The sequence below is a fragment of the Carassius gibelio genome, chromosome A23 (genome assembly GCF_023724105.1).
Source record: "Carassius gibelio isolate Cgi1373 ecotype wild population from Czech Republic chromosome A23, carGib1.2-hapl.c, whole genome shotgun sequence".
Taxonomy (NCBI): domain Eukaryota; kingdom Metazoa; phylum Chordata; class Actinopteri; order Cypriniformes; family Cyprinidae; genus Carassius; species Carassius gibelio.
The window spans coordinates 21,420,640-21,443,049 of record NC_068393.1 but is presented as its reverse complement, the minus strand read 5'-3'; the positions used below and the strand labels follow the sequence as shown (position 1 = coordinate 21,443,049).

Sequence of the window (22,410 nt, the reverse complement as noted above, 5' to 3'; positions counted from 1 at the left end):
TCTCCAGCCTTTTGGAAATTAAGGTTTTGCAGACTTCTGTGCTTTAGTCTTGCTGTCTGTGCTTGGAAAGTGACCGTCCTGTGATTCTTCAACCATGGTGACATACACAACATTGACAAACAAACACAACAAAGGGCGAGACTATGCTAATGAGTGAACGGATAGTGATCACAGGACAAAAAAGAGGGTAAAAAGAAATACAAGTTTAAAAATGGTGGCATAAGAGAGTGAGGAGAACAACACTAGTATGAGGATGAATAAAATGATGGGCTGAAACATCTGGGTGAATAACCAGCAGAATTAACCAACATGCATTAAAGAACAGGGGTGCGTGGGAAGACAGGATCAGAGAGAAAGAGAGAAATATTATAGCCATTAACATTTTCTGTTTGCATAGTTTAAAAAAATCTTGGCAAATAATAAAAATAATAATTAAGTGCTAAATAATAAAAGCAGACAGGAGATGAACTCTGAAATATGTAGCGCTTTCTTGTTCTTCACAATCAAACTCACTCCCTTTAAAGGAATAGTTCACCCCAGAATTAAAATTGTCATAATTTCCTGTGGTTCTCTTTACTTATGTGGAATTTAAAGGGGTCATGAACTAAGAAATCTAAATTCCCTTCATCTTTTTACATTGATACTGTTCTATAAAAACATCCTGTAAGTTTCATAATTCGAAACTTTTCTCATTATTCTAAAAACAGCTTACATTGCAGCCAATCTTCCATAATGACAGGTTATAGAATGTGCCACTTTATGAGGTAATAGTGTGGCTAAAGATCAACATCTGCCTCTACATCACAGCCTGTTTAACCCCACCCACCGATTAGTGCACGTAGTGTAAATAACTAGAGAAGCAAACATGGGTCTATGCAGAAAACAAAAATAAAAATGCCCAGAACACAACAAAACGGTTTGATATGTACTTGATACGTGACCTAAATCACAGCAGAGTCCATCTATGAAGAATATGGGCTGTCAAACATACACTATTAGCCGATCGTAGCAGTGGGTGTTTATTTCTGAGTCTACAATCCACATACATTTTCAAACAGTGCGTTCTGATGAGGGGGTCAAAACAGGACAGAAAATAGCCTATTACTTCTAATTTATGATGTTTTGTCTAGGTTAAAATCTTGAGATTAATATAAGTTGACCTCAAAGAACAGTACAAAATTATAAAAAGGCAGTTCATGACCCCTTTAAATAAAGGTATGAGTTCGCATTATTTGGTTTCTGTAGCAACATGATAGCTTTGTTAGATGAACAGACCAAAATATAAATATTAACTGAAATTATTTCTGCTGCAGTATAGTTAAAGAGTTTTTTATACTGTTATAGTGTTTAAATAAAAAAATATATTTATTTTATATTTTCAGGTTTTATTTTAATTTGAGTGATTTTATGTGCTTTTGTCATGTTTATTAGTTTATTTTTAATATTATTTTTTATTTATTTTAGTTTTATTTGTAGTGATTTTACTATTTAAAATGCTAAAGTAATCCTTCTCATTTCTTGTTTCATTTTAATTAACACAATTTTTTAAAATATATTTGTAGTTTTTGTTAACAATATCAACACTGCTCTGCTATAAGTCACATCTCATTTGTGCTTACATTCATTCAATAAAAATTTAGATCAGTAAAATCAAATATCAGTAAAATCAAACATTATATGTTCTGGTATGTTTTGTGACCAGTTGTCATTTATGTCAAACTCGACATGATGAACCTTGATGCAAATTAACCTTTTAGTGAATTAAAACCTTATTATTTTATGTTTCTCACTTAAAAGTATATGAATTTAGAAGACTTAGAATAGAGTCCATTTTACAGCCTACTAATATGGTGCTCTTTTTTGCCCTTTTATTAGCTTGATTGCCCCTGTTGCATAAACACAACTATGTTAAGACTGTGTTTTAAGATTAAGAACTAGTAAGACCAACTAACAGTTAGCCAAGAGATAATCAGTCCCACTTTTCTGATTTAAATTGGGCCAGTCTACGTTTTTGTAACTGACTTTTAACAGTTATGACGAGCAAAAAAAATGAAATGGCTAATCTTTTAAGACTAGTCTAAGCAGTTTATGCAACCAGCCCCTTACTGTTTCATGGAAGAAAGAGAATCAAGGGTATATAACAGAACTTTGAATTTTGGGTGAACAATTCCTTTATGGTGTGTCACACATTCTTGTTGTGCTTCACATAGACACACAGACTCTTGCCAGACTCACAGATAATGGTTCTTCTGAATCTCTTTCCTCGGGTTTTGGGACTTCAAGTCGGTCTATAAACCCCTGCAGCTCCTTCCTGAAAGCTTTCATTTGAGCATTGATGCGGTAGAGTAGCTCGTGCTCCCTGATTCGCCCACCATCTTCGTCATCTTCCATACACCCAAAAAGATTCCCATTAGCCACGAACACCCGAGCCTCTGCAATGATGGTACTGGTGTCGGCTATGAGCCGGTCAATGGTTCGCCCCAAATGCTCTGCTTCCGCACGGATGTCAATCATCTGTTGCCTGTCCCGTATGGAGCGTGAGAGGAGCCGAGCGGATTCAGGAGAATAAAGAGAACGAGTTGGCGTGAGGCACCGAGCATTGCAGACTTCCTCCGAGTCACTTTCTCCTCCAACTGGACCCTCACGTTTGCGATGGGGAGGGAGGCGAGAGGAAGATGAGTCGTCATCGCTACCTCTACGCCCTCCAATTCCAGGACCAGTGTCACTCTCTGCGTCGCTGTCCCGTGGTGTGATGGCTAGGTGAGATGCTAGATCATACCGTTGCATGTTGGAAAGCAGCACACGGTTCTCATACTGCAGCTGCATCACTTTCCCACTCAGTTCATTGATCTGCTTCCTTGCTCTCTTCAGCTCCTCCTGCAATGCCTCGGCTTTGGAGCTGTCTCCTGCTCCACTAGCGGCACCCATTGCATTGCCACCCGAGTTGTGCCTTGTACCCTCTTTAAAGCGCAGTTTGTTCAGCTCACATATCACTCTCTTATTTTGTTCCTCTACATCGGCCAAGTTCCTTCTTAGAAGTTCTGCCTCATCCTCCACCAACTGCAGTTGTTGCCTTAGCTCCGAAAGCTCCGACCCCTGCTCCCGCCCCGTCCCTCCTTCCGCTCCGGACAAGCCCCCATTAGAGGACTCTTCCCCTCGAAGGTCATCCAACTCTGCCCTCAAGCCACGGTTCTCCACCTCCAATTCGACTATTTTCCGTCCCAGGATGTTGGCCTCTTCTTCCACCAATCGCAAGCGGAGTTTAAGCTCGGATTCCCTTGTAGTGGGAGGGCCACCAGCTTCACCCTTTGGATGAGGGCTGTCCAGATCCCCATAGAAAGAACGATACTTTTGTAGTTCTTGTTCCAAACGGTCCTTTTCCTTGTCAACCTTGGCCATTTTCTTTCTCATTAAGGTAGCCTCCTCTTTAATGAAGGCCAGCTGGCATTTCAGGTCCTCATTGTCCTATGGACAAAAGTGCTTTGTTAAAGTGTTGTTTTGGCAAGATTTTGTGGACAAAAAAAGATTGATTGTTGATGGTTTTGAAACGTATCCCAAATATGTCACTTTTAAACCAAACAACTTTCTGTTGGTGAACAAAGCTTATTTGAGTGACCAGCTTGATTACAAGCAAAACCTGAATGCGCAACTTTGTCTCCTTCATGTACAAAATAACATGGATTTCTATTGAAATAACTGTATTTTGCCCACAAACTTCATAATTTCATAGAGCAAGGGTAAATGTGACAACAGCTTAACATTTTATGAATTGATATATATATATATATATATATATATTTTTTTTTTTTGATTGCATGGCATCTTTTCATTCTGTATATTTAGTAATGTAGTGCACTCCATATCTCCATACCAAAAAAATAATAATAATAATAATTACTGGTTGCATTACTGGTTGTGATTTAAATGAATTACTTAAACTAACAGCCTTCATTTGATCCTAGAGTATACTGGTTGATGTCAGTGTTTCATTTTCACCTCTGTAGGAGTCTGAGTTTTCCTCTCAGGCTTTTGTGCATCTTTGCTTCCTCTTCGTTTCTGAGTCTGGAAACAACAAATGAAAGCTACGCTATGAATATGAATTTAAACCTATTCAGATCTGCTGTAGTGATTTTTTGTTTGCATTCCTACCTCTTTGGCTTTGTCCAGCTCATTTTGCAAGGCTTGTTTGGTGACTTCCACCTCAATAAGTTTCTGTCTCAGTCGCTCATTTTCCTCTTCTGTCTTTGTTCGTTTCTCCTCCACGTTCTCCAGCTCATTGTGGAGTCTTACAGAGACATCCTTGGCAACCTGTCAGAATGTGGGGGTGTGGCTTAGTGGTTAAAGCTCTGATTTGTAAACTATCAATGTGCTCTTGAGAAAAACACTTAACCTTAGGTTGCTCCAGGGAGACTGTCTTGGTAATAATTGCAATGTTGCTTTGGATAGAAGCATCAACTAAATGACAAGTTAGTAATTAGATAAAAATGGTGCAAATAATTGCTTTTGGATGGGTAATTATCAAATACCTTTTCTGCTTTCATTTAAAGAGAAATACATGGGTACTTGCCTTCAAATCTTGCTCTAAGCTCCTTAGGAGTTCTTCATCAATTTCTCCAGTTTGTGCATAGCGAAGTCGTTTGCGCTCGGCCTTACGGAGTCTATACTGAAGGATACGACTATTCTTATTTGCACGCTCAAGTTCACGCCGCATTTCTTGTAACTGACAGGTGTCCTCCTCATAAAAGGTGTCACGCATCTCCTCCATTTCCATCCGCATCTCCTCAATCTCATTCTATGAAAACCAGAGTGTGCTCATTAATAATAATAATATTAATAATAATAATAATTTGAGAAATCCTTATTTTCATGCTTTCTATTCTGCAGTTATATCTACATTTACATGATTTGAATAATTGCACATTTCTATTAATTGCATGCTTAATGAATCCTTGGCAAACTGTTGCTTGAACATGCAAATTAGTGTTTTGCACATACCAATGCCATTTTCATAAATGTACTATGATTTGTTCTGAAACAGGGAATGAATTGTTACAATGTTGCATCTCTCATTGTTCCGTTCACTCTCAAAAGGTAACAAGTCACCTGAGAAAACTGCCCCCTCATCATCATAATGTTTATGTCCTCTTTATGTTAAAGGGTTTTGATCAGAGTGTTATTTCAAGATGATTGGACAATCATCTCTCCTCCTAGCTATTTCATTCATCCATCTTTTTTAAACATAATACATTTAATCGCCATAATTTCTCAAGCATAGCAAACAAACCCTAAGATCTTCGTTTTCATCCTCCAATCTCTGGATTTCGTCCTGAAGGGCTTCATTCTGCTGTGTCACGGGCTCGTCGACGACGCTCTTGGCCTGTGCGGCCGGTCCCGGTTGCGTCTCGCCTGATGCTTTGCGTTGCATCCTGTCGCGTTTCTTCAATCTCTCGTTGATGTGATACTGGATGAGCTCTGACTGCAGAAGCCCGAGAAGCAGCGCGTGCCCGGCGGTGGAGCGCGATCAGTCCGCTCCTCGGTTTCCCAAACCGCATCAGTTTCAGCACCATGAACAGCTGCCGCACCTCTCACCCTCACGACACGCGCTCCTCGAACAAACTGCTCTCCATCGCGTCCTTTAATGCCTTTCCTCCGATCTGCGACGCAGCGGATGATGAGGAGCGCCTGCCGATGGGTTTTGAGGCCGGTTTGACGGGGGTTTTGTCCGGGAGATGGTCGCCTCCTCCCTTTGGTTTTGTTCGCTGATGTTGGAAAATCCGCAGCGCCACTTGCGGCAGAACTAATCATGTCCTATATCAGACCTCCAAAAAAACAAGAGGGGAAAAAGAGAGTGTTAAATTAAACTTTATTGTTATTGTGCAGAGTACAAGTATAAACAATGAAATGCAGTTGTCTTTATATAGCAGTCATATTAATATATAATTTAATAGCCTATATTTATAAATACAATTAACATACAAACGAACATAGCTTTTCTGAGAGAAAGTGAATTCGTATCGTTTAAAGAATTATCTAGGTGAGTATGAAACATTCATTTCAGACTTAGAAGCTACATGTATTTGTCAGTCAAGTTTATTGACATTAATTTCAGTAGGCGTCTTTCACAGTAGCTAGTAAAATGTTCTGAGAATCTTCTGGTTCTTTGCAAGTTTATAGCCTGTCCAAATAAACATATAATGATTACATCTTGGTTCAGTCATAATTGAAGTTATTCCTCAAGAAAATGTAATATGTTTTCTTACCTGTTTATAAACTGTAATCATGTGTGAGACAGTTCACTTCAGCTCGAGGTACCAGGCACTGCCTATGCACGCGAGACACTGACGTTTAATATTCATGAGATGACGTAACAACAGATATAAGGAAGTGTGAGTACCATGTTGTCAAAATAGTTAAGTACCATATTAACTACCATGTTCTTAAAATGCTTTATATAAACAGTTGATTAAAAAAAAATCATTATAAATATAGGCAATAATATTAATAATATTTTTATATTATTATATAATATTTTATATAATATTTTTATAGTTTATAGTTCCCTTTAAATCCTTATAAGGAGGAAGACTGAATTCTGCTGAAGTTTGCTGCTTCACAGATAAACTGGTGAAAATGCATTGTCATTCCCACACACTTTTATGCATGAATAGATTCGAAAGGTCAGTCTGGAATGTGTGCTCCCGACAGGTCAGTACTCAGACAACAGAAAATATATTTTTTTTTTTTATTGCAAATGCAACAATTGCACTAAACTAAACATTAAACTATGATATTATTTCAGTTAAACCAACAGTCTTGGTCTTTCACTAGTCTTTGTCTGTAATTTAAATCAGTCTCTCACATATTAAAACCATCACTGATCGAATGCTCTAATCTAGACTGCACTGAATTGTAAATGTAAATGTTATAATTATGCACACAGTGAATCTCAGGTCGTGATATCAGTCTGTAACACTGCCTGTAAACACTGGAGAGCGCTGTCTGTCTGTGTACTTGAATTGGAAATCTTCTGATGAATAGAGGATATAACATTTCCTATTACATCTAAATAAGATGTGGGAGTCTGAGTTATGTGATAGGAGGCTTTTTGTGTAGACACAGAGAAGAGCTAATAATCTCAGGGAGTGTTTGTAGTGTATGTTATCAGAGGAACAGTTTGGGAAAAGGTGAAACCACTTTCTGTTAATAGGGCCAGTGGAAATCTCTGGCCTGTTTGCAATCCTCTTATTGACGAACATCCTTGAACAGACACAGGAAGAGAGAGAGAGAGAGAGAGACTGTAGAATGGGTTTGGAGAATAAGAATTTGAAGATGATAGCTATATGCAAACCAAATGCATTTTCTGTAAGATATTAGATTAACTAAAACAATTAATTTAGTTTTAGTAACTAAGTTTCAGTTTGGTTATACTATGTCAAAAATAATATTAATACTAATTATAATTATAATTTTTTTTGCACTTCACATAAGTATTTTTTAAGTGTCAGAAACAGACAGATTAGACTGTCCTATTAAAGTAAAAATAATAAAGAGAGTATTATTGAAATTATTGTCATCATTATTCGTTATTGAAATGCATTTAAAGAAACTGCTTTAGATCAAAGACTGTATGTTGTGCTAACATATAAAAACAGCTATGACCATTTATGGTTTTCATTCATATGAATTCTGCTGGCTGGTTTAAATGGTAAAATTACAACAACAACAAAAAATGTTTAAAAAATGTGTACAGGATTTTTTTTGTTGCAAAGACCTTTGCACTTCATGCAAATTAGACATTTTAAAGAGCAAAAAGTATGGTGGTTTGGTTTTTGGAAATGTAATTGAGAGAGCTAGTTTTTGATTTTACTAGTTGTCAAATATAAAATTCCCCAAAGAATTAAATACATTTTTCCTAGTTAGAGCAGCATTCACTTCTCTTTTCCTGCATGATGGGCATTTATTATCTTATTTGGCATACTATATATAGAACATTTCTAACTTATTGTGGATATATGCATGTGTAATTGTCATGTCTGAAGTAATTTATTGCATCCATCTCGTCTATTTAATAGTTTTAGTTTAGTACCAGTGTAAGTTTCCCCCACTGTGACCTGAATAATGCTACAAACTCTGACGTGGATATAAGCTCTTTTACAGCGAAAGCCAATTTACAGCCTGATTAGTCCAGATCTGTCTGCCCAACCCCTCAAAGCTCTGGCCTGGGAGCTCCATCGCGGTCGGAGGACACTTATTTAAAGGTCCAGGAAGGAGAGTGGTGGACGCAGAGGGTCTGCTAGAATAGGCAGTCAGACATCCTCTTCTCATATTAAAGTCCTATGCCATGGATGGTTTAGAAAAAAGCTAAGGTGTTTTGTGCCTTGCTAAGTAATTGTTAGGGTGATCCTATGTGGTTGATAGGGGTGTTCTGGTGGTGTCTTATTGGCTAAAGTAATACCAATCACTTAGAAAGGCAACAGAACATCTCTCTTAAAAGGCTCCATGATTTGAGATGTCATCAATGATTTACACTAGTATATATATATATATATATATATATATATATATATATATATATATATATATATTCTCATAATTGCAAGACACAATGCCCAAAATTGTGAGATAAAAAGTTGCAGTAACCTTTTTTTTATTATTATTATTGATTTATTCTGTGGCAGAAACATGATTCCATTATAATAGCAATGCTTGAATTAGCAGAACAAAACAAAAGAGTTATTTGTAAGTAGCAAACACACGCATGAAGGAGAGTGTGGGAAGACAGAAAATAAGGTTGACATCCTGTTTATTTATACAAGAGGAACACTGACATTTGTCAAATCTGTTGTACACAATGTGCAGATCACAAACACAGCCAGTGTACTTCCTTTGTGAATTTAAGAGTATTCAAAGCTGTTTTCAAACATGTTTTGTCTCCCTTCTTTTTTCCCCCCTAATCATGGGATTCTAATAATACAGGGAACGTTTTTCATAAAAGGGAACAAAAAGCAAAATTAGTTTAACTGTAATGTGATATGACTTGCAAAAACTTAATAAAAAGCTACATGCACAAAGCAATAAAGAGGAGTACACATACCTGAACAGACATTAAGGACACAAGTATGTGTGTGTGTGTGTACGTGTGTGTTTGTGTGTATGCAGTATATGTGTCTAATTTTACATATGGAACAAAAATATATGAAACTACCTGAGTATATAGCCATAACACCATCATTACTGCACGCCAATCTCAGGAACTTGTTTTGCACAGGAAATTAAATCAAAATAATTACATTCTCTAATGCAAGAGTATAAACCCACCAAAAGTACGGTGATTTTCTTTGGTAGAACTGTGTTGCCACTTAAGCAATTTAGTAATTTGTAATAACGGTCACCTGAGCCCTAGCTTAAACACCAGTTTCACTAAAAATGGTGATTCAAACAGACAATAATAATAGATGTAAAAAAAAAAAAAATTATCCTCATGTTTTATAGAAGTGATTCAGACTTAGCATCTTGAATGATTCATTTCTAGATATCATTTTTTTTTATGGCCTCAGTCTTTCGGGATTCAAGAGTGTCACGAAAGCTGAGCCATTTATATAAGAATCTTTCATCCGCTGTGTATACTAAATAAAAACTTTTAAGAGAATCAGCTTCTGTTTATGTGAAAAAGCATATTCAATTTTAACAGTGATTCTGTGGGGGGGGAAAAAAACCCTGACTATTCTCCCCCCGATGATAACTAACCATCTCAAAGTAGTTTGCTATTCTGAATCAGTAAACCATAAGGGACATTTCAGATTATAAAACTGTCACAAGTAGCCTAAACAGCTCAAAAGAGATGACTGAGAAAGTGACGTCGCTCAGGATTGGTTGCGTTGGAAATGTCCCTAGTTTGAAATACAATCAGCAAGTTAACAAAAAAAGACCAAATTTGTTTGCACATTCACCAAACAGTCCGTAGCGGTTGAGGTTTCATGGGTAATTTTGAAGCCCATGAGACACAGTGTTTCACTTCGTTCTATGTTTCTTTTCAGTCATGCTTTCCTTTTCCTTTCTTTTGTTTCTTGCCATTTTCCACGACCTCCGGTGCCTTACTGGTGCCATTGGAGACGCCGTTAATGGCAGATTTGGCCGTCTTGAGGCGTGGCTGGCGGCGGTAGGTCTGGTAGTAGAAATTGGCAAACAGGATGATGAACGTGACGGCGTAGCCAATCAGAGCCCACTGCATCCAGGCCGGGAATGGGCAGTCCGTGTAGAGAGAATGAGCGGCATGGCCAATGGTGACGTGGAACTGGATCTAACATAAGCAAATAGATATGTAAAAAAAAATTGCAACTTATCAAATTATCACTTCTGAAGACTTATTTGATTACTTCAAGTAGTCTAGAATCAGATCGTGTCACAAAATGACAATTTCACCACCAAGAAATGTTATATCTGACTGATGTTGTTTCACCTCAATAGTTTAAACACAAGATTTCACTGCATTCAACCATAGGACTGTAAATATTATTCAGTGATTTGCTAGATGGCCAAGGATTCTGTATTTTTTTTCTCTAAATCAACATATCGATTCTTAATTATTTTCAAAAAATCTAAAAAAAAAAAAAAAAAAAATACACAACTGTAACTGGATAAACTATTTACACTTTAGAGGACTTTGACAAAAACACACAAGATTGTACATTCACAGACAAAATAATTGTATTATAAAGCAAATTAATGATTAGTTTATTAAATGCTTATAATAGTAATTATAGCTTATTATTACATTCTACAATCATTACATGGCAATTTCAAAGGTTGCATTGCATTTTAAATACCTACTCAGCTTATTTACCTTATTTAACTATATTTCCTTTTATTGGAAATGTAATAATTTTTGTATGAAAGCTTGTTTCAGCCATGAGATTATATATATATTAAATCTCACAATTCTGGCTTGTTTTCTCAGAATTGCAAAATATAAATTCAAAAAAGAGATATTATCTCAGAATTCAAATAAATAAATCAGAATTGCAAAATATAATTTTTTTACATAACTCGCAATTCTGAGCAGAAAAGTTGTAAGATAAAAAGGCTCAATTATTATTATTTATTTTTTTATGGTGAAAAAAAAAACTGATTTGTGAGAAACAAAGTCAGAATTCTGAAGAGTCATAATATGTATAACAAATAACTTAACTTTTTTTATTCCATGGTGGAAACAGGCTTCTGTAGAATTGTATATCTTGAGTTATGTGAACTTATTATAAACTAATAAGCAATCCAAATCAGTTTGGTAGATGATCGTTTTCTTGCAACAGTTTCAGAGGGATGTGGAGTGTTTATTTACCATCTGAATAATAGTGAGGTATTTCTTCCACCACAGGTACTTCTGGATCTTTGGGCCGAACGCTGCCAAGCCATAGTAGCCGTACATCAGCACATGAATGCCTGAGTTAATCGTAGCGCCAAAGAAAGCTGTGAAGTGGGAAGGAGATTTAGTTACAAATATTGAGTTCTAGGATTACTAAAGAATGGTAAGATCATGGTGTACTTTTTGGGATAAAGGGACGGTTCCACGGAATTCATTTTCTTACATAAACAGTCACATTTGTGTGAAAATCCTTCTGCTCGAGTTTCATGAATAAAGCAAATTTCTTCATGATGCCATTCGGTTCATGCTTGATTGCTTAAGTGAACACTATTAAATATCAAGCAGTGAATATGAAATGTTCTGGAAGTGTCACCAACATTTGTTGAGACACAAGATTACAACATGCAGTCATCTCAACACATTTCAGATCATTATCCTTTGTTCACCCTTTCTTACCCTTCTGACCATCTGTACACTTGCAAACCCTTTGACCCTTTCCACATCCCCCTTAGCTCCCCTGACCTTTCCTCAAATCTCCTTATCCTTCTGTTTTACGTTCTTTTCTTCTTCATGCCTCAAAATGCAAAACAATTTTAAAGTGGAGACGTTGTTGACAATGGTTCTGATGGAAATCAATGCTCCACCTTGCTGGTCTACAATTTAATTTCCTCACACTGGTGTTAATGCAGAAACATCTAACACAACAATATTTAAGCAAAATGAGAAATGCATGAACTCAGATGTACACCCTGATAGCAAATTAAAAGGATCATTCACCCAAACATGACAGTTGTCATCACTTACTCTACCTCAAGTAGTTTCAAACCTGAATGAGTTTCTTTCTTCTGTTGAACACAAAAGAATGTATTTTGAAGAATGTTGGTAACCAAACAGTTGTTAGTCCCCATTGACTTCCATAGTAAAAAAAAAAAATACATTTATAATATGGAAGTCGATGGTGACAAGAAACTGTCTGTTTACCCACCTTCAGAAGATGACAGTGTGAAGTACCCCTTTAATAAAGCTCATAAAGAACTGTTTTAAAGTCTTTCTTCAACTATACAGTACTGTAGATTTTGGCCTCTTTTTATGTTTAGGCTTAATATAGGCTTAGCCTTAGGACTTTAGGCTTTGGCTTAGGCTTAAGCCTAGTCTATTATAATCACAATTGGCTTAATTTGACAACAATAGAAGTTAATTAGTTATTTAGTTAGGTCTTCTAAATCAATATATACGTGTGTGTGTGTGTGTGTGTGTGTGTGTGTGTGTGTGTGTGTGTACTCACACTGTCCACCAGGAACCCACTTGATGCCGATCCACCACAGGATGAACATTGTGCAGTGGTGATAGACGTGCAGAAAGCTGACCTGATTAAACTTCTTCCTCATGATGAAGAACACTGTGTCCAGAAACTCCACCCCCTTAGAGATGTAGTACCACCATAGTGCTGACGCTATCTGCAGAAACACCACCGGTATCAGTGACCATATGTGTTCCCAACTATCTATCTATCTATCTGTCTGTCTGTCTGTCGGTCTGTCTGTGTATCTATCTATTTCTTTCTTTCTTTCTTTCTTTCTTACTTTCTTTCACAGGTCTGCACTGGTAACTAAATGGGTGTAAGTATAAAGTCAACTGTGTGTGGTCTGTGAAATCCCATACCCATTGAAGCCTTGATCAAGACGTATCACGTAAGCTCTTAAGTCACATTAGATAAAAAGGAATAAAATTATTCATTGCAGTTAATTTGCCAATGTGTATATCTGTAGCAGGAGCCGTGAGAATGGAGGTGTGGCCTACAGGTGGGGAGACTCCTGACCTCATCTCTGTCCTCACGTCACCAGGGAAACCAATCTTGCCAGTGAGGGTGATGATGCTTGCCAAGACAACAGCATGAGGGAACTCTAGCCGATGTCAGAGAAAGCGAATTCAGGGATTTGTATCGTAGCCTCTTGATTAAAAATAAACCCCGCTCTCACAGAGACCTCCTCAACTTTCTCCCTGTTCCTTACAGCTGTAAAATACCCTCTGAGTGCTACAAGATCATGGTGTGTTTAGGGGGAAACAGTGCGTTTCTTACCCGGACTTCATTCACATCATTGGAGTAGTTCACGGGCTGGCAGAGGTAGCTGTATCTGGCCGCTCTGGAGCCCAGGAGCAGCTAGAGACAAAAACACTTTATTTATTATCATTCATTTGTGCAATAGACTGTCTGTGTAATACTGTCTGTGTAAGAAGCAATAGTCAAACATGTCACAATTCTTCTTCTTTTTTAACCATTGATAGTCCCAAATGTCTGTGACCTGTCTGTGGTACAATATTGCACATGTTGTGCTGAAATCAATGCCATTTTCACACAGTGAGCACTTCAAGCATGAATAAATTAAAACCTGATAATGCTAAAATCATGTTGCATAATAGTAACATTAGGCAGGAGCTATTATTATAATTTATTATTATTGTTAAAAAAAAACATTGTTATATTTTTAACATTATATTATTGTTATATTTCAACATTGTAAATATTTGTTAATGTATGTGTGTGTGTATATATATATGTGTGTGTTTACATGTAAATATATATTTTTATTTTTTATTTATTATTTTATATTGTTTTATTTTAAACAGTATTTTATAATTCTTTTTTTAACAAATACATATTTTTATTTTAAATATTTGTAAATTATAAACTGTATACACACACACACACACATGTATATATATAATTGTTTGTGCTAAATTCTTAAAACGAGACAAAACTTTTCCAACAGCAAAAGAAAAATAATGTAATACTAAAAATACTGAAGAAAATACTTTTTTGCAGTATAAATTTACGCAAGGAACACAAACACATCAGGACGCTGTGATTTTACTGTGTGAAGTTGGAAAACTATGTAATGCATAATGCAATTTTAATTACATTTTTTTATCATATATATTGCAGTACTACCATATTTAGCATCGTACCACTAGTATTTTCTAGTACTCTGATACATCCATGCAACTAAACTTGTTGAGGCCTCTAGTCTGTAAACATGATTTGTCCTAATAGATTCAAATGGACTGACAAGCAGATCAGCAGACCTCTTTGCAGATGTAGAAGTTAAGCAGCACCATGCTGAAGTTGTACACAATGAGGGTTTTTCTGAGCAGAAAAGGCTCCCGGTTCTGCATGTAAAGGGGTCCGGCCCAGAGGAAGAGCAGGTAGAGTATGCTGATCCCCAGGGTGGGGAGCGGAGATGACATCATCGGCCATTCCTCCACACGCTTATCTGAGATTTAAACACATAAAACCCAATTCGATTCAGAATATTAAGCTATTTATATATTTCTAAAAGTATAAAACTACATATGTTAAAAGATTCTCACCTGCTATGGTAAGGCTCCATTTATAAAACTCTACAGAGTCATTCACAAAGTGAATGACTGTCTCCATGGCTCTAGCTCTAAGATGATTATCCTGTGAAGGAACACACCAAATAGAAGCATTTTTAAACTCTTTTCCTTGCACAATAAGAAAATAATTCCTTTAGGACTGCCAGCCCGACAATACAAAAATCATTTCACAAGAACATAAATATTAGATTTTGATTGCTCATCACATTGTGCCACATAAATATGCTGTAATAATATTCTGTTACACAATTACTGAGCTAAAATATAGGATGTAGGTTACATGCTGTGTCATTTTTTGTCTTTGTTTTTTCCAGATAATGCTCCAAAGGGCGAACCCAGCAACATAGGGACAGATGTGTATTACTCAGTGTCACTATTTTAATTCAGCAAGTTGCAACTAAACCATATTCCACACCTGAGTGCCAGGTAAGCAGAATTAACAGAAGTCACAGTCCACCAGTGTCATTACATAATTAGCCCGTCTTCTGCGGCCCTGCTGACGCCTGTGCATTATTTAGGGCCCCTATCGTTTTGCACTGAAACAAACGGAAGGAAAACAGGACAGCTGTATACGGTAAAATTCACAAGCAAAGCAGGGTGAGAAGAAGCTTTGCTAAAAATACTTGGTGCTATGTAAGGTTAAACTTGACTGAAATCTTAAAGAGCTTTACCGAAGCAAACAAATGAAAGCTACATATATTTATGCATGTACATAATGTTCCCAAAAAAATATTAGTACACTTTAAAATGTCTCATTATAGGGGAGACTGGGGCTAGTTGTCACAATATCTTTACCTCAGTAACTAAAAGTCAAGCTGCACTAATGTATGTGTGCTCAGTGGTTGTATATGTTGGTCTATAGTTTAAACTAGGAAATTACATTTATATAGAGATAAGTTGTCACCTGTTTCATGTTGTGGTTTTATGCAATTTATTAATTGCAATTTCTTTTACGAATTGCTTTCGTGTTTTGGACTTGTTTTACTGCTCAGAAGTCAATAATTGGCTGTTTAATGGCACTTTGTACCCCATATAGTGTGCTATTTAATGTTATTTAACATGCCCCACTACCTACAACTTTTAAAGTTTGTGCCTCATATGGGTTATGACAAAAATAAACATCCACAGAAAAATATAACTAGCCCTGGTTTCCTTTCCTTTTATAATTTAAGCCTGATTGTTTTGAAAAGGGTGTTTGTGTTCTTTCTTTAATCTTATAATACCTCTTAATATTTTGTATCTATTTAGACAATTTTAAGTGTAAAATTAAGTCTGTAAATATGTTTTGGGGCAGCTTAACATCTGCAAAGATGACATAGATGATTCTGCAGTATAAAATGGAAGAGATGTAGCTCTGTTAAAACAAACATGTCGGCACGCAGTGCAAATTTCCTGTGCATCCCCACCGAAGACAAAAGCCTCCGTGCGCGTGTGTCAGCAGGTTTCACCAGCATTTGTCAGTCAGGCTTTAATTCCTTTTGATCTAGCAGCTTAAAGTGTAAGTACAAATGCCCATCGACCCACATCTGAGGCCGCAGCACATCCCACAGAGGGATGATCGCCATGAAGGTTATCACCACCAGATGCTCCAACTACAAGCTACTGAGCTTTAAAACTTTTCCAGAAACTAAGAAAACCAACTGACCATATGTACTAGCCAGCCAATTGATATAAACAAACAAACTGTGCATATACTATATATGAAATTAAACAAACATGGGCAACAATAAAAGGAATATGCACAGAATATATTCAGGGTTCTTCAATGGTTCTTTGCAGTATCTTGAATTCACCTTCCAAACACAAAAATGTGTTTCAGTTAACCTTATATGGAAAATTAACTGGTCAAAGTCAAATAAATGAGTTATCTATTTGCCTTTATGCAACACGCTTACATTTTTATCAATTCTTGTTCTTTCCCTCCTGAGAATCAAATCAATGATATTGTTGCTGCTGTCACCATGCGCTACTGTTTATTACTATATTACTAATAAATAATATGTTGTTTATTATTCTGAATGCATAAGGTTAAACCAACCATTTCTAGCTACAATGAGTCTCCATGTTTAGCCTACTATTTTTGAGATTCATGTTTCCTTACATGAGTATATTGGGTTCTGGGTTCTTTAAAGCTTTGGTTCAAGATGGTTCACTAAAGAACTAAAAAATAAAAAGCTATGCATCTCACAAAATGATCCTATTATATTAAGCTCTAAAACCTTTGTGTTAAATCTGAAGAGAAACTTGAACGCTTTCAACAAGTGCTACTGAATGATTCCAGTTGGGAACCACTAATCTCCGTTAAAGCGATTTAACTAACGACGTTTTGCAGTAAACTGTCATTTGCATTGAAATGCGTGCACATTTCCAAGCCAAGCACGTCTAGATTGCAGTCTGATACTGATGCAGAAAAATACACTTTTGACAGTCTTACCTTGCGAGCGCGTGCCTATGCCGACATCAGGTGCGGTGCAGCCCAGGTGAAATATGCGCGTGAATAAATGTCTGGATTTAAATCTACAATGTGCGTTTAAACACATCAACAACGCAGGTTTGGCAATAATAACGCGAAGGCAAACAGGATGTAACTAACGGGACTGGAGCATATGAGGCAAACGCATCTGATCAGAGTGTCTGACACTGACTGGACACCGGTCTGTCCGGCACTGAGCATGCGCAGTCGCGCCATGTGGGGCTCATGCCGGTGCGCTCGGGTAACTCCTTTGTTGAGGCGTTAAAGCGTAAATCTTATCCGGCTAGTGTCATTAGATACATAAGTAGCATCTTAACATAAATATGATCTATTTGGGACCCAATAATAGCAACTTAACATGAATATTATCTATTTGGGACCAAATAAAATATTATTTAAACGTCATAGTAGGCTATATTGTAACGGCAACAGTTTTAATAAAATACACGTGTTATCCAGGTTTGATCATATAAATATAATTTTCAACTAACCTCCAACCTTGCGCTTGCTAACGCAATGCTCTACTACTTGAGCTACACGAACACGGTCTTGATCACTATGTTGTTATTTTTGTACTTTTAGAAATATACATTTTGCATTGCATAATTTCATATCTAATAATTTGTATTTTTTAAATGAATTATTTTTATTATGGACTATAATTATTATTATTCTACATATTTAATTATTAATATTTTATTCAGTTTTGATCATTATATTATGTGGTATACTATTTCTTTAAATATAATTGTTTTCATATTTAATAATATTAAATCTATTGTTATTATAAAATATATTATTGGGGATATGTTTTTAAACTCATATTGTAACTTATTTTTAATACATGTTTTAAACAGGTTTGATCAATATTATATTATATGATGTTAATTTGTTTAATTTATAGTAACTCAGTTTGTATTAACATAATTGTTTTCATAATAATTTATTATCTAATAATTATAATATTATATTTGATAATTTAGTTCTGTATCATATGTTATACAATTGGCATACATTGATGTTATATTAAATGTAATTATTATTATTAAATGTAATGACTTTTTATTTTTCCCTCTGACAGGAATATTAATTTGTATTCAATATTTATAAATATAATGTTCATGTTAAATACTTAATATCTAATTATTACATCATTGTATTATAGTAATATTTCATGCTATGCATAATATTGTATACATCACACATTAACATGTAATTTTCATTAATGTTATATTGTAAAATGTAATAGTAATTTTCCCACTGTCAGACCCTCTCAATAAAATCCCCAAATCAATGCATACTGAGGAGTAGTATTCTGTTACAGGAAATATTTCATCCCACTGCGAGAACCCAATGTAGACACAAGGTGGCAGCAAACTTTAGAAAACAATTTCACAGATGGGAAAAAAAAGGTTACTTTTAAACAGTTTGCACTAAGAAATTGCTATTCATTTTCACAAATAATCATAAAGATACGGCAAGTAACACATTTACTATTTTCTAGTAAAACATCTTTATTTTCGTGTAGGCTAACTTATTTACAGTGTAACTATAGGCTACATGGTAATCTAAACTTCAATCAAAAACATCAAAATATCTGTTTTTATGCAGACTTGTGAATCGTGATTGTATGAAAACATCGAAAACAAGATGAATTGCTAATTACTGTGCATTATGCAACGACATCTACGTTTCATAGCAGGCTATGGTCATTTATTTTTGTTGCAAATTCAGCTAGTGGAGTCCAGTTACCTCCGAAATTCCAAGTCAAACCTATTTGGACTGTCCAAACAAATAATGGGTAAAGTCAGTCAGAGATCTTGAGTGACGGTTGTCTCACTAGCGCCACGCACACTCGACGCAATTAAGAGTGACTCTCCACGTTATTGTCAGTTTGAGTTATGGCGTGTCCTGTAGTCTTCTGAGCGAGGTATGAGATTCAGACGTTGAGGTGAGAAGCCAGCAGGGTGAGGGCTAATTGCACGACGGCTCAGCTCTGTGATCGTGTGTTTCTTGCGGCTCACAGGTGTTCAGTTAGCCGCGGTTGGTCTGTGATCATTCGCAGCAGGAGCAGATGTGCAGTGTTTGAGAGGAACAGGAGCAGCAGGAGGTGATGAAGAGGGAGACACATCATCTCACCTGCGTGTCACGCTGACAACTGAACGACAGCAGTGCAACACAACACCGTGCTGTACAAAACACTCCACAGCTTTGCTCTCTTTCATGCACAGTGCATTTGTCCTTCGTTTCTTGCTTCCTCAATTGTTAAGTGAGTTGAATCAGTTCAAATAAATAAATTAATACTTTTATATAGCAAGAATGCATTAAAAATCATTAAAAGTGACAGTAAGTTTGATTTTGACATTGGTGGGGACATAACAGTGTGCAACTCGTTTTTAAGTTAGCATATTCGTCAGACAATATTATTATATTATTATTGTTTGATTACTCAAAATTGAATATAACGAAATGTAGCTTGATTAATTTTTGTTCCCTGCTAGCTAAATTTCATATGCATAAACAAAAATCTGTCTCTAGTATATGGAAACAAAGCTCTGTTAATTCTAAATCAGTGAAACTGCATCCTCTCTAGATGTACATTTATTTTACTAGCCTATAATAAAACCATGCTATTTCAAGCATTCAGAATTATTTCGCTATTAAAGAGTTGGATTATCATTCAATTATTATCATGGCCAAAGTTTTAAAAATGAATAAATAAATGCAGCCTTGGTGATAATAAATTAATTCTTTCAAAAACATTTTAAAACATCCTCACTTCTTTCTTTTTTTCTTTCTTAGAAGTTAATGAAGCTGTTTCTCACTTTATGTCTTGAGATTTCCAGGACATAAATACAACATCTCTGCTTTCTGAGTCATCTGCAACTATTGCTCACTTACATTAGGTAAGAAATACATTCTGAGTCATAAATTCATGAATAAAGGCTGCATATGTGGTTATGTACATACTGGTAATATATATATATATATATATATATATATATATATATATATATATATATATATATATATATATATATATATATATATATATATATAGCCTGAATGCACTGTAAGTCGCTTTGGATAAAAGCGTCTGCTAAATGCATAAATGTAAATGTTCAACAGTGGAAAGAAACAAACAGCATGTTGCAAAAAGACTTGATGTAAATATTTAGTTAGTAAAAAATACATTATAAAATTGTGAAATATTTGTAGAATTTAAATGAACTGTTTTCTGTTTGAATGTCTTCAAAATGTCATTTAATCCTTTGATTGCAAACCTGAATTTTTAGCAGCCATTACTCCAGATAACATTCAGTATTCCATATTTCCTCAGAATGATCTGAATACACATTCATACAAAAACACACACCTGGAGGTTATTTTGAAGTGACTATTACATGAGGAAAGTATTTTTCATTTTTTTTGTATTTTCATCTGTGCAGGCACACATATGTCCAGACAGTAAAGCGTGTGTAGAGTCTTTCCTGAATGTAAGTTCATGTCCATCTGTCTGCTGCCTGGTTCTCATTCACAAAGTGATTTCATTTTGTGTCGCTAAGGGCTTTTCATTCTCCATTTTATAAAGCTTAACTGAGATCATCCAAACAAACTAAAGGATACTCACATTTCAGCTCATGGGAGTGTAACGTGTGTCTGTTGTTTTAAAGTGAGATGAAAAAGAGAGAAGGCCTGTTTTAATTATACAGAGCAGAGGTGATGAGTCTCCTGAAAGCAATGCTGATTTGTTTAGTATGTGCACTCCATTAAATAGAAGCTGTTCTGTTTGTATCCAGATTCAAACGCTCAATGAGATTTTCATTGTGAGAGAGAGAACAGTCTGGTGATGCAGCGCATAGACTGGTTCTGGTTCAGGTCATATACACACACACACACACTTTAACTTGGTTGTGTTGTACTTTAAGGAAGTATTTTTACTAATTAAAAAAAAGAATCATTACCTTTGTTGTAACTATTAAACATTGAGTTTGTAATGGATTGCTTTTAAAACTTAAACTTAAAATGAAAATTAGACATGTTTCCATAGCAACTAACAAAACAAAAATAAAAGTACTAAAATGACTCGAAATGAATAATAAGTTAAAGCGATATATCTATATCTATATATATCTATCTATATATATCTATCTATATATATATATATATATATATATATGTAATGCGGTAATGGTTGTATGAATGGTGCACCACAAAGAAGTGGAAGATAAGTCAACCAGACCTGTGAAAATAATTTTTAATCAAGGACAAATAATGCACATAAACTGAAGTCTTATAAAGACCAACAAGTATAAATAAAAAAACTAATATAAGTTAGAAAAATTACAACTACTTAAACTGAAATAAAAAATAAAAATGCTGATTCACAATATTAATACAAACAATATTTAAATAATACTAAAATTGTATTGACAGGGATGTATAAGAATCAAGCTCTGACATTAAAACTTTATTAGGTTTTAATGTTTTTTTTTGTTTTTGTTTTTTTACACATGGCAAGATAAATATACTAAATAATGCATAACACTTCCTCAAGTGAAAAAGTCCACCCTACGTTATCCCCTTATACCAAATCCATATTTTTTTTAGAACTGTTTTGCTTGAAAATAGTGCTTGACCTGTGCATATTTCTCTCTTGATTCAGAAGAGAGGACTTTTTCACTGGAGAAAGCTAATTTATGGATTTTGGACTCATAAGAAACATCTTTATGGATTTATTTCTTACTGATAAAAACACACAAGATGTTAATTGATGGACTGGAGAGGTGTGATTACTTGTGGATTATTGTGATGTTTTTATCAGCCGTTTGGACTTTCACTCTGACGGCACCCATTCACTGCAAAGGATCCAATGTTGAGCAAGTGATATAATGTTACATTTCTCCAAATCTGATGAATAAACAAACTCATCTACATCTCGGATAACATGAGAGTGAGTACATTTTTCGGCAAATTTTCATTTCTGGATATATATGTATTTTATTAAATATATGATGGATACACGAAATGTACTAGATAATAGTCCCAGGTGTATGTGTTTTTGTTTGTGTGACTAAATCTATGCTGTGAGGTTTGGATTGAGAGTGATGAAAAGTGATGAAGCCATGTGTGCATGTGAAGTTTTAACTCAGTCAAGATGTGAATGGTTCTCATTCTC

The 22,410-nt window shown here is 35.4% G+C and overlaps 1 protein-coding gene and 1 pseudogene across 1 annotated transcript; both read right to left on the bottom strand.

Annotated features, from left to right (window-relative positions):
* Positions 1–2: 2 nt before the first annotated feature.
* Positions 3–5,805, bottom strand: LOC127944858 (protein SOGA3-like; annotated as a pseudogene).
* A 2,981-nt stretch (positions 5,806–8,786) lies between these two features.
* Positions 8,787–17,441, bottom strand: LOC127944861 (elongation of very long chain fatty acids protein 4-like). The gene is made up of 7 exons (XM_052541198.1): positions 17,193–17,441; positions 14,732–14,822; positions 14,447–14,634; positions 13,443–13,523; positions 12,648–12,819; positions 11,339–11,466; positions 8,787–10,300 (listed from the first exon to the last, which is right to left on the bottom strand). Exons 2-7 carry the CDS (start codon positions 14,796–14,798, stop codon positions 10,034–10,036), a joined length of 903 nt encoding a protein of 300 aa, XP_052397158.1. The 5' UTR covers positions 14,799–14,822; positions 17,193–17,441; the 3' UTR covers positions 8,787–10,033.
* Positions 17,442–22,410: the final 4,969 nt, after the last annotated feature.

Excerpts from the sequence above, each read along its gene's own strand:
- LOC127944861 (XM_052541198.1), bottom strand. The coding sequence starts at position 14,798 with ATGGAGACAGTCATTCACTTTGTGAATGACTCTGTAGAGTTTTATAAA. Across the intron at positions 13,524-14,446 it reads ACTTCTACATCTGCAAAGAG|CTGCTCCTGGGCTCCAGAGC; the intron begins GTCTGCTGATCT and ends TTTTGTCTCTAG. Across the intron at positions 12,820-13,442 it reads ATGATGTGAATGAAGTCCGG|ATAGCGTCAGCACTATGGTG; the intron begins GTAAGAAACGCA and ends GTGTTTCTGCAG.